This window comes from Tupaia chinensis, unplaced genomic scaffold (assembly GCF_000334495.1).
Source record: "Tupaia chinensis unplaced genomic scaffold, TupChi_1.0 Scaffold000077_1, whole genome shotgun sequence".
Lineage (NCBI taxonomy): Eukaryota > Metazoa > Chordata > Mammalia > Scandentia > Tupaiidae > Tupaia > Tupaia belangeri.
In genome coordinates, this window is record NW_006159538.1 from 294,684 (window position 1) to 306,757 (window position 12,074).

Below are 12,074 nucleotides of genomic sequence, written 5' to 3' on the forward strand. Positions count from 1 at the left end.
TAATTGTTGGGACCAGCAGTTAGCGTAATGGCTATGTCGCTGGACTCCCACGTAGTCGACCGAGGTTCGAGTCCCGGACCTGGTGGCTTAAACTTAACGCCAGGCACATGTGCGTGCATGCCCAAGACCCCAAGAAGAGAATTAAGAAGGGATTGCAGCGTGGCCATCCCCCCTGGGGGGTGATTTCTCAATTTCTATCTCTCTGTTTCTCTCTGTCTGTCTGGTGAGCGCATGCACCATATAGCAAAAACCTCTCCAAAAAAAAAGAAAGAAAAAAAATTAAAAGTAATCAGTTGTTAAAAGTAAACAATTTTTTAGTTAAAAATATTAAAACAGTCAAAAGTATCACTTGGTATGGTAGCTTTCCCCAAAAATGAAAGCATGATTGAATATCTCCTTTTGGCTAATTTTGTAACTATGAATAGGTTAAGAAGATAATATCTTTAGCAGAATTTTGTGTGCATCTTTCCTTTGTGTGTACTCTGCAGCCTAAATCTGTCATTGTTGGATTAATTAAGGAGATGATTGCCAAGTTTCAAGAGGAACTTCCCCTGTATTCTCTACCATCGTCTGATGAGGCACGGCAGGGAGACTTGCTAGCCTATATTGCAAAAATCACTGAAGGTTTGTACTTCTGTCAGTAGGTTGCTTTGATTGTAATGAGTTTAAAATTTCTTACTAATATCCTGTACTCCCTGTTACTGTGTTTCAGTAAAAAAATACATGCACATGTGTGTATAAAAAATTCTAGTACATTTATCACAGGGTATTACCATGCAGTGTCAATGAATATGGTTTCTTAAAATCTAAAAAATTACTAGGGCCGGCAGGTGGCATGGTGGTTAAGGGTGCTGGACTCCCACATGGCCGACCATGGTTTGAGTCCTGGACCTGGTGGCTTACTTTCTCACTTTCCCTTCTTCCCTCCCTCCCTCTCTCTCTCTCTATCTCTCCCCAACTCTTGCTTTGTCCCTCTATGGTTAAATTAAAATAAATAAAGTTAAATAAAATAATTATTTTTTAAAAATAAAATAAAAAGTTACTTTTATACTAACAGGTAAAATAATTCCTGTTTTGTTCAAGGCTAATTGATATTATTTATAGTATCAAGTCATTTTTGTTATATGTTTATGTAATTTTTCTTATTCAGTGTATGGTATCAGAAGATCTGTGGTTCTTGGTATTTCTTACTGTGAATAATGCTACAAACCCATGCTTGGAAATTTTAATAAGGTATCCATCATTTTTTGTATTGTAGACCACAGAAGTAAGTATCAGAATGTTTTTTAGAATTATGGAAATCCTGGGACCAGCAATTAGCATAATGGCTATGTTACTGGACTCCCATGTAGTTGACCGTGGTTTGAGTCCCAGACCAAGTGGCTTAAACTCACGCCGGGCATGTGTGCGTGCATGTGTGCCCAAGATTCCAAGAGGAAAATGGAGGGGAAGGGATTGCGATGTGGCCATCCCACCCCCCGGGGGGTGATTTCTCACTTTCTGTCTCTCTGTCTCTCTCTGTCTTTCTGGCGAGCGTACACACCCTATAGTAAAAAAAGGAAAAAAACCTCTCAAAAAAAAAAAGAATTACGGAAATCCTGGGACCAGTGGATGGCATAATGGTTGGGTCGCTGGACTCCCATGTAGTTGACCATGGTTCAAGGCCCAAACTCAGTGGCTTAAAACTCACATCAGGTGGGGACCAGCAGTTAGCGTAATGGCTATGTTGCTGGACTCCCATGTAGTCGACTGTGGTTCGCGTCCTGGACCCGGTGGCTTAAAACTCACGCCGGGCGCGTGTGCGTGCGTGCCCAAGATCCCGAGAGGAGAATGGAGGAGGAGGGATTGCGGCATGGCCATCCCCCCTGGGGCGTGATTTCTCGCTTTCTGTCTCTACGTCTCTCTCTGTCTGTCTGGCGAGCGCACGTGCCCTATAGCAAAAACCTCTCCAAAAAAAAAAAAAAAAGACAAAAACCTCACATCGGGTGCATGTGCCATGCCTATGGAATCCCAAGAGGAGACTGGGGGGAAAGTATTGTGGTGTGGCCATGCCCCTGGGAGGTGATTTCTCGCTTTCTGTCTCTGTCTCTCTGGCAAATGCACATACCCTATGGCAAAAATCTCTCTAAAAAATATATATGAAATTTCTATTTTTTTAAGAACTTTATGTAGTTTTTTTTTAAAAGAATTATTTTACTTAACTTTATTTATTTATTTATTTAAATTTGACCAATGAGTAACAGAGAAAGAGAGGAAAAGCAAGTGCTAGGTCCAGGATTCGAACCACAGTCGACCATGTGGGAGTCCAGTACCCTTTACCATACTCCACCTCCCAGTCTCTTATATAGTATTTTTTTAAAAACAGTTTGAAGATAATTTCTTTTTAAAAGAATAGGCTTGGGGCCAGCAGGTGGTGTGATGGTTAAGGGCACTGGCCTCCCTTAAGGCTGACTACGATTCAAGTCCCAGACCTGGTGGCTTACTTTCACTTTCCTTTTCACTTTGTCCCTCTCTGGTCAAATTTAAATAAATAAAAAAATAAAGTTAAGATTTTTTTTTTAAAAAAGGATAGCCTTAAGGCCAGCAGATGGCATAGCAGTTCATCACTGAACTCCCACATGGTCAACCATGGTTTGAGATCTGGACCCAGTAGCTTGAAAATCACATCAGGTGCATGCACGTGTGTGCCCAAGATCCAGGCAGAAAAGAGATTGTGGCATGGGCATCCCCTTTGTGGGGTGTTTGCACACTTTCCTTCTGACCATCTCTGTTTCTCTTTCTAGTAAGCACACATGCCCTAAGGCAAAAACCTCTTAAAAATAAATAAAAGGATAGCTTTTATTTTAAAAATTATTTATTTATTGTGTTATTATTATTTATTTTTTTAATTTGACAAGAGAGAGAAAGAGAAAGTGAGAAAACAAGCTACCAGGTCTGGGACTCGAACCGTGGTCGGCCTTGTGGGAGTCCAGTGCCTTAACCACCATAGTCTTTATTTAGTAGAAAATGTAATATGAGATTCTTTTTTTTTTTTTTTGAGAGGTTTTTGCTATAGGGTGTGTACACTCGCCAGGAAGACAGAGACAGAGAGATAGAAAGTGAGGAATCACCCCCCCAGGGGAGATCCCCCAGGGAGATCCTGATCTTCTCAGGATCTTGGGCACGCACACACATGCACTCGGTGTGAGTTTAAGCCACCAGGTCCGGGACTCGAACTGCAGTCGATTATATGGGAATCCAGCAACATAGCCATTACACCAACTGCTGGTACCTCTCTCTCTCTCTCTCTCTCTCTCTCTCTTTTAATTGCCAGAGGGCACATGTATTCATCAGAGAGAGAGAAAGAGAAAATACTCTCCAATGGCGCGTGGTCACACCACTATCCTTTTTCCTCCATCAGGATTTTTAGGCTTATACACACACACATGCACACACACATGCCCTGTATATTTCTCAAGCTACCTCAGCCGAGACTTGAACCATGGTTGACCATGTGGAACCTGGCTCTCATAATAGCTGAGCCATAGGGCTATGCTGACTCCTGTCTTTCTTGCATTCATTTGTTCAACAAGTATCTCTTAAATGTCTATTATGGACTAACACCATATTTTCTGAGTTATTGAAGTCAGTTTTTTTTTTTTTTTTGTAAGAGGTTTTGCCTTAGGACATGTACACTTGTTGGAAAGAGAGAAAAAGACAGCAAAAGGGAAAGTGAGAAATCAACCCTCAGGGGGATGGCCATGCAACAATTTCTTCTCCAGTTTTCTTTCTGGGGTCGTAGGCATGCATGCACATGCACCTGGTGTGAGTTGCAAGCCACCGGATCCAGGACTCAAACCACAGGTGGCCACATGGGAGTCCAGCGATATAACTACTGTGCCATCTGCTGGCCCCTGAAGTCATTTTTTTAAAATAAGTTTTTCATTTAACTTTACTTGTTATTATTAATTTGACCGGGATGGAGGGCGGGGATAAGAAAGCAAGCTGCTGGGTCCAGGACTCAAACTGCAGTCTGCCTTGTGGGAATCTAGTGCCCTCACACACCACACACATGCTGGCCCTGAAGTCATGTTTTTTAAAAGATACTTTTAAAAGATTTCAAAAATTTTAAATTCTCAGGATATTCCACTTTTCTTTCTAGGTGTCTCAGACATAAATTCAAAGAGCTGGCCAAATCATGAAAATAAAACAGTCAACAAAATTACTGTGGTTGGAGGTGGAGAGCTGGGTATCGCTTGCACATTAGCAATTTCAGCAAAGGTATGTGAGCATGGTGATTATAAATATATCAGTCATGGCGCTGTACTTCCGGACAGTTTATGTTTAACATACACAAAAATAATGGCTTTATCTTGTTCTTTAAAAAAAAAAAACTGTCGTTTATTTTCCTTATCAGCCTTATTTCCACTTTGCATAACAATCTGTGGAAGGGGACCAGTAGATGGTGTAACAGTTACGTCGCTGGACTCCCACATAGTCGACTGTGGTTTGAGTCCTGGACCTGGCAGCTTAAAACTCACACCAGGCATGTGTGTGTGCGTGCGTGCCCAAAATCCTGAGAAGAGAATGGAGGAAAAGGAATTGTGGAGTGGCCATCCCCTGGGGGGTGATGTCTTGCTTTCTGTCTGTCTCTGTGGCGAATGTACACACCCTATAGCATAAATCTCTCAAAAAAATTTTTAAAAAGAATCTGTGGAAGAACAGCTTAAGATCACTTAGTGGTTGTTTCCACCCATTCAGTTTCCTGAGCTGGGGGCTGAGGAACAGTCTTCAGTGGCAGGCTGAGCACTCCAGACTTCAGTAGGGAACTGCTGTGGAAAAACCTCATTTTGCCTTAAAATATTTTTAGTAAGTTGTCAAAAAGTAGCTGAGAGCTACTTTCATTGTTGATGCTGCCTACATTAGTCATGGAATAGGCTTTGGAAAAATCTTATGATTTGAACAGTGGGCACATCCTCAACTAAAGGAAGCTTCAAGTTGACATGCATCTGACTTAGTCACAAATTCTGTGATTTCTGAGTCATGCCACTTTCATTAACTATAACTTAATATTTAATTTTAGTACTTTCTAAAATTAGCCTTTTACAAAAGGATTGCCTTTTCTTGTACAATTTTTTTTAGGATCATAGTTTCTGAGTTGATGTTTTTCACTATTTAGGATTTTTTAATCAGTTTTTTATTACTAAATCTTCTCTTTATAAATTTTAAAAGTTATTTAATTTTATTAATTATTATTTAATAAAAAAATCTTGCTATAGGGCACATGCACTCACCAGAGAGAGAGTGAGAAAGCAAGCTGCCAGATTGGGGACTCAAACCACGGTCAACTATATGAGAGGCTAGCACCTTAGCTGCCATGCCACATGCTGGCCCTATAATTTATTTATTTATGATTTATTTGTTTATTTTTAGTTTGCTACAGTATGCATACACTTGCCAGAGAAACAGAGAAATATACATATATAGAAAGAAGGTGGGGACCGGCAAGTGGCATGGTGGTTAAAGGCGCTGGACTCCCACATGGCTGACCATAGTTCAAGTCTCAGACCTGGTGGCTTGCTTTCTCGCTCTCTCTCTCTCTCTCTCTCTGTCTCTTTGATCAAACTGGAAAATAATAATGATAATAATAATAAATAGAGTTAAAATAAAATAATTCTTTAAAAAAAATAAAAAAAATAAAAAATAAATAAAAATTTAAAAAAAAAACAGAAAGAAGGAAAGTGAGAAATCACCCGCTGATGGGGATGACTACACTGCCATTCCTTCTCTTCCATTCTTTTTTTTTTTTTAACACTTTTTTCCTTTATTTTTAAAAAATAATTATATATTTTATTTGTGATCATTATTATTATTATTATCATTTTTAATTTGACCAGAGAGAGAAAGGGAAAGTGAGAAAGCAAGATGCCAGGTCCAGGACTCGAACCATGGTCGGCCACACGGGAGTCTTGAACTCCAACTGCTGTGCCACCTGCTGCCCCCATCTTTCATTCTTATCTTGGGATTTTTTATTTTTACTATTTTTTCCTTCAACTTGATTATATTTATTTATTTATTTATTTATTTAAATTTGACCAGAGAGGGACAGAGTGAGAGAGAGAGGGAAAGCGAGAAAGCAAATCGCCAGGATTCATACTGCGGTCTGGGACTCATACTGTGGTCAGCCATGTGGGAGTCCAGTACCCTTAACTACCATGCCACCTGCTGGCCCCTTATCTTAGGATTTTTCAGGCTACCATGCCTGGAACTTGATCTACTCAGTTGGCCATGTGGGGTCCAGCCATATTAACCTCCACACCACCAGTGGGCCCTCTTTCTAAATTATTCACACAGAGGCTTAAGTCTCTTTCCAGAGAGGTCCGAAAGACTTGCTCGCCTCCCTCCAGGGCCTAATATCATGGTAACAGCATGTCTCATGTTTTTTCCAGAGCTGTGCCCAGAATGGAATAGCTGTCTCTCTGTACTTTTATATGGTGGCTTGCATTAGTTTTCCTTTTCTATTAAGATTTGATTGTTTTGCCATCTAAATTTTTCCCTTTCCATTTAAGATGCACATATGTCTTGTAGGTAGGTTCTGCCCTGAAAATAATTGAATTATGGGAACCAGCAGTTAGCGTAATGGCTATGTCGCTGGACTCCCACGTAGTTGACCGCGGTTTGCGTCCCAGACCCGGTGGCTTAAAACTCACGCCGGGCGTGTGTGTGTGCGTGCCCAAGATCCTGAGAGGAGATGGAGGAGAAGGGATTGCAGCGTGACCATCCCCTCTGGGGGGTGATTTCTCGCTTTCTGTCTCTATGTCTCTCTCTGTCTGGCTGGTGAGCGCACGTGCCCTATAGCGAAAACCTCTCAAAAAATAAAAATAAAATAAAATAAAAATAAAATAATTGAATTATATCCAGGGAGCTAGAAAAATTTTAAAGCTGACTGCCTAGAATAACATATGCTACCTTAGCATACAGTTTCATTTCTTCTACCCTTTCCTCTTCCTTCAATAGTGAATACCTCTTAATTAGAATTTGAGTTGTTTCCTGTTCTTTTGTTACTAAGTGAAATGCTTCTCTAAACATTCCTTCACAAATTGCTTCTTTATTCATCTGAATGATCTTCTTTGGCATGTCTATCCTTTCAAAAATAGTACCAGTAAGTCAGAGGACATGCATGGTTTTTATAGCACTTATTACATTTTTTTTCTTTAAATTTATTAATTTTTTACATTAATTCACTATACATCATTACAGTATACAAATGAATTTTCCATCCAAAATACACTGTATATTGGCTCAATCAAGCGCATCAACATACATGTTATCAGCAAATAATTTTCCATTTCTTGTGTCTTGTATACTTTTTTGTTGTTGTTTTTTTGCACTTATTACATATTGCTAGACTGCTCTTCATAACTGTAGAACTACTTTATGCTGTTAATAATAACGTGCACATCAGCCTGACTTTTAAGATTTATTTATTTATTTATTTATTTTTGCCATGGGGTGTATGTGTTTGCTGGAGAGAGACAGAGAGAATGACAATGAGAAGGGACAGTGAGATCACTCCCCGGGAGGATGGCCATGCTCCAATCTCTTTTCCGCTATTTTTCTCCAGGGATTTGGGGTATGCATGCAAATGTGCCTGGTATGATTTTCAAATTGAATAACTGGCTTTGTCCATTATAATACTGTTCTTGACATGTTGTATTTTACAGGGCATTGCAGACAGGCTGGTCCTCTTGGACCTCTCAGAAGGGACTAAAGCAGGGACGATGGACCTTGACATCTTCAGCCTGCCTAACGTGGAGATTAGCAAAGGTCTGGTTACTCCGCTCAAAGATGTTTGCCGTTTTCGCTCTTGCGTTTGTGTCCTAAAATTTTTTTTAAAAAGAATTATTTATTTAATTAATTATTATTATTATTTTTTTCCACATGAGTTTTGCCAGAGAAAGAGAGAATGAGAGTGAGAAAGCTTGCTGCCAGGTCTAGGACTTGATCCACAGTCAACCATGTGGGAATTCCAGCTCCTTAGCTACCGTGCCACCTGCTGGCCCCTGTGTCCTAGAATTTTAATGCATCAAAGGACTTGAAGATTATCTAGTCCAAGAGTTGAAATAATGCTACTGGTTGTAAAAATTGGGTGTAAGAGTTTTAGTTAGCCTCTGGATCCCCATAGGACACAATGAGTTCATTTTCCTTCCTTGAAAGGAGTCCCATAGCTGTTCTAATAATCTTTTTGTAGGCCCCATACTGACGATCCCTTGGGTGGCTGGGTATTCTCTTGTGCCATTCATTGCCAGGTACTGAAGTTCTTAAGAGACTCTCAACTTTTCATATCACTTTAGGAGACTCTTGAGTACATGGACCCTAGAGGTTGTGAGGCCCTTTAGAACCAGAGGGAAATGTTTCTGCTTGTGTGTCTCATTAATCATCAATAATGGTGGCTTCAATTTACTGAAAGAATAGGAGCCTTGGAATAGAGTACAGTGCATGGTGCTTGCCACCAGTTAGGGACTCAGTAATTACCTGTTGAGTGTGGTCATCTTGGGACAACTTTTATGTTTTCCTTATTAATTTTGGTAGTACATTTCTGATAGCACTTAATTTAATTACTATTTTTTTTTTCTTTTTTTGGAGAGGATTTTGCTATAGGGTGCATGTGCGCCCCAGACAGACAGAGAGAGACAGAGAGACAGAAAGTGAGAAATCACCCCCCAGGGGGGATGGTCACGCCGCAATCCCTTCTCCTCCATTCTCCTCTCGGGATCTTGGGCACACATGCACATGTGCCCGGCATGAGTTTAAGCCACTGGGTCCGGGACTCGAACTGCGGTCGACTACGTGGGAGTCCAGTGACATAGCCATTACTCTAACTGCTAGTCCCAATTTAATTACTATTAGATAAGGTTTTTTTTTTTTTTTTTTTTTGGAGAGATTTTCGCTATAGGGCGCGTGCGCTCGCCAGACAGAGAGAGACATAGAGACAGAAAGTGAGAAATCACCCCCCAGGGGGGATGGTCACGCCGCAATCCCTTCTCCTCCATTCTCCTCTTGGGATCTTGGGCACGCACGCACATGCGCCTGGCGTGAGTTTTAAACCACCGGGTCCGGGACAAGAACCGTGGTCGACTATGTGGGAGTCCAGCAACATAGCCATTACACTAACTGCTGGTTCCCTAGATGAGGTAATTTTAAGTACAATTTAAACTAACATCTGCTGAATATATTGTATGATATGGAGAAGTACGTGTACAATTTTGAGAATTAAACTCACTTAGAAGTTTTAGTAATATCTCATCATGAGACACACAGATGATTGTAGCCACTGATTATCCTAGAGTTATCCTTTGCTTTATTTGGATTTTTCTCTAATAGTTACTATAACATTTTGGAGAGGGATATACAGATATACATACGAGCATGCGACTACACATACATGCACATACATGAGGTCTTTTAAAAGTTCATGGAAAATGCATATTATGCATGGATTTCAAAATTTGTTTGTATGTGGGCCAGCAGGTGGCATGGTGGTTAAGGGCGTTGGACTTCCATATGGCCAACTGCAGTTTGAGTACCAGACCTGGTGGCCTGCTTTCTCACTTTCTCTCTCTCTCTTTATAATTTTTAAAATAAATAAATAAATAAAGTTAAGTCAAATAATTCTTTTTTAAAAAGTTGGTTCGCACCAGAGTAAACCTCACCTTGGTTTATTTAGAAACAAGTTTCTAAATGTAGGATGGTGTTTAATAGCACTGAAGCTAGACTATCGGGACTTGAATTCTGGCTACTTACCAGCTCTATAACTTTGAGCAAGTTACATAACTTCTCTGTGTCTTAGATTCTTCATCTGTAAAATGGGGATGATATTACCCATTATGTGCTATAGATTAGATTAAATGAATAAATAGATTCAGGGCCCTTATGGAAAAAACATATTAAGAAAAAATTACAGGACTAGCAGATGGCACGGGGTTACGTTGACCTGGTTTGAATCCTGGACCCAGTGGCTTAAAACGCATGCTGGGCATGTGTATGTGCCCAACATCTCGAGAGGAGAATGAAGGAGAAGGGATTGTGGTGTGGCCAGTCCCCTTGGAGGGTGATTTCTCACTTTCTGTCTCAGTCTTTGGCGAGTTCATGCACCCTATAGCAAAAATCTTTCTCCCTAAAAAAAAAAGAAAAGAAAAGAAAGAAAACTACACATGGGTTAAAAAATCTTTTGCATTAAAATCAACTCATACTTTAATTCCATCTATCCATGAATCTTTTTTTTTTCTTTTTTTGGAGAGGTTTTTGCTATAGGGTACATGCGCTCGCCAGAAAGACAGAGACAGAGAGACAGAAAGTGAGAAATCACCCCCACAGGGGGGATGGCCACACCGCAATCCCTTCTCCTCCATTCTCCTCTCAGGATCTTGGGTATGCACACATACGCGCCCGGCATGAGTTTAAACCCCCGGGTTCAGGACTCGAGCCGCAGTCGACTACATGAGAGTCCAGCGACATAGCCATTATGCTAACTGCTGGTCCCTATCCATGAGTCTTTTGAAGTCCCTCCCAGGGTAAGTTTTTAGAACAGTACTTGGAACGACATAAGTGGTATGGAAGTGCTTACTATACCCCTTCCAGTCTAATGTCTTCTTGAGGTTTTAACTCATCACCAGTATCTGCTCTGACTCCTGGAACACAGGAGGTACTTAAGAGGATGTATGAAGAACCATAATTAGAATCTAGGACTCAGGTTTTAGATGGCCATCACAACTATATCAGAATATGAACTAAAATTGGATACTGTGTTTCCCAGTGGACACATTGCACAAGTGTTTCATTCTGAAACTTATTTAGAAAGTAGCCTCAGGGGCTTAAATAGAAGTTGATTAAAGCCTACACATTGAGCTCAGACTGTTTCTTTTTATTCATTAGATTTATCTGCCTCTGCTCATTCCAAGGTGGTGATCTTCACAGTCAACTCCTTGGGCAGTTCTCAGTCCTACCTTGATGTGGTGCAGAGCAACGTGGATATGTTCCGAGCCCTTGTCCCAGCTCTGGGACATCACAGTCAAAACAGTGTCCTGCTGGTTGCATCTCAGCCAGGTAAAAAGCTTTCTTTTAAATTGATTGTCCAATAGGTCAGTTAAATTGCCATTATTTATAAAAGCCATAAAACATTAGATTATAAAGGGATGGTCAGAGTTGTCAGTAAAATTGCTCTTATAATAAGCAACATTGTATTCCTATAACCCACCAGCCAGTTATTTCTGGGTTTTTTTTAAAAGAATTATTGTATTGAACTTTTCCAGTTATTTCTGTTTTTTTTTTTAAAAGAATTATTGTATTGAACTTTACTTATTTATTTAATTATTTTTAATTTGACCAGGGAGGGACAGAGAGAGAGAGAGTGAGAAAGCAAGCCACCAGGTCCAGGACTTGAACCCGTGGTCAGCCATGTGGGAGTCCAGTGCTCTTAACCACCACGCCACCTTCTGGCCCCTACTTCTTATAACTGCATTAACCAGAAGGTTACAACTTCCAGTCTTTATGAAATGCGTTATGTTCCAGGTTGTTAGCCCTATTTTCCTCAGTGAGAAATGGGTAAGTGCCAAGAGAAAAATGCAATGACTTATGTGGATGACATTTTTTTAAAGAATTATTTGTTTAATTTAATTTTTTTTTTTTTCAAATTTTTTTCAAGTTCCAGATCTGGTGGGTTGAAACTCACACTGGGTGCATATGCATGCGTGCCCAAAATTCTGAGAGGAGAATGAGGGGAAAGGATTATGATGTGGCCGTCCCCCTGGGGTGTAATTTCTTACTTTGTCTCTCTGTCTCTCCAGCAAGTGCACACACCCTTTAGCAAAACCAAAACAAAACCAAAACATCAACAAAAACTCTCTCTAAAAAAAAGAGTTAAATGGTATTGTACTTAAATTGGTGACCATATTTTAAAAAATATTCCTTGGGACCAGCAGTTAGCGTAATGGCTATGTCACTGGACTCCCACGTAGTTGACCACAGTTTGAGTCCCAGACCCAATGGCTCAAACTCACTCTGGGTGTGTGTGCATGCCCAAGATCCCAAGAGGA

The 12,074-nt window shown here is 40.4% G+C and overlaps 1 protein-coding gene across 8 annotated transcripts in view; it reads left to right on the top strand.

Annotated features, from left to right (window-relative positions):
- Positions 1-12,074, top strand: part of UEVLD (UEV and lactate/malate dehyrogenase domains) — a 53,717-nt gene that overhangs the window by 25,534 nt on the left and 16,109 nt on the right. For 5 of the 8 annotated variants that reach the window (XM_006142475.3, XM_027768498.1, XM_006142476.3 and 2 more), the window contains 4 exons: positions 489-624; positions 4,142-4,260; positions 7,704-7,806; positions 10,915-11,085. In XM_006142475.3, the coding sequence (XP_006142537.1) occupies positions 489-624; positions 4,142-4,260; positions 7,704-7,806; positions 10,915-11,085 (529 nt within the window). The remainder of the gene's footprint in view (positions 1-488; positions 625-4,141; positions 4,261-7,703; positions 7,807-10,914; positions 11,086-12,074) is intronic. The other 3 variants (XR_003548003.1, XM_006142472.3, XM_027768496.1) reach the window with 3 other exon arrangements.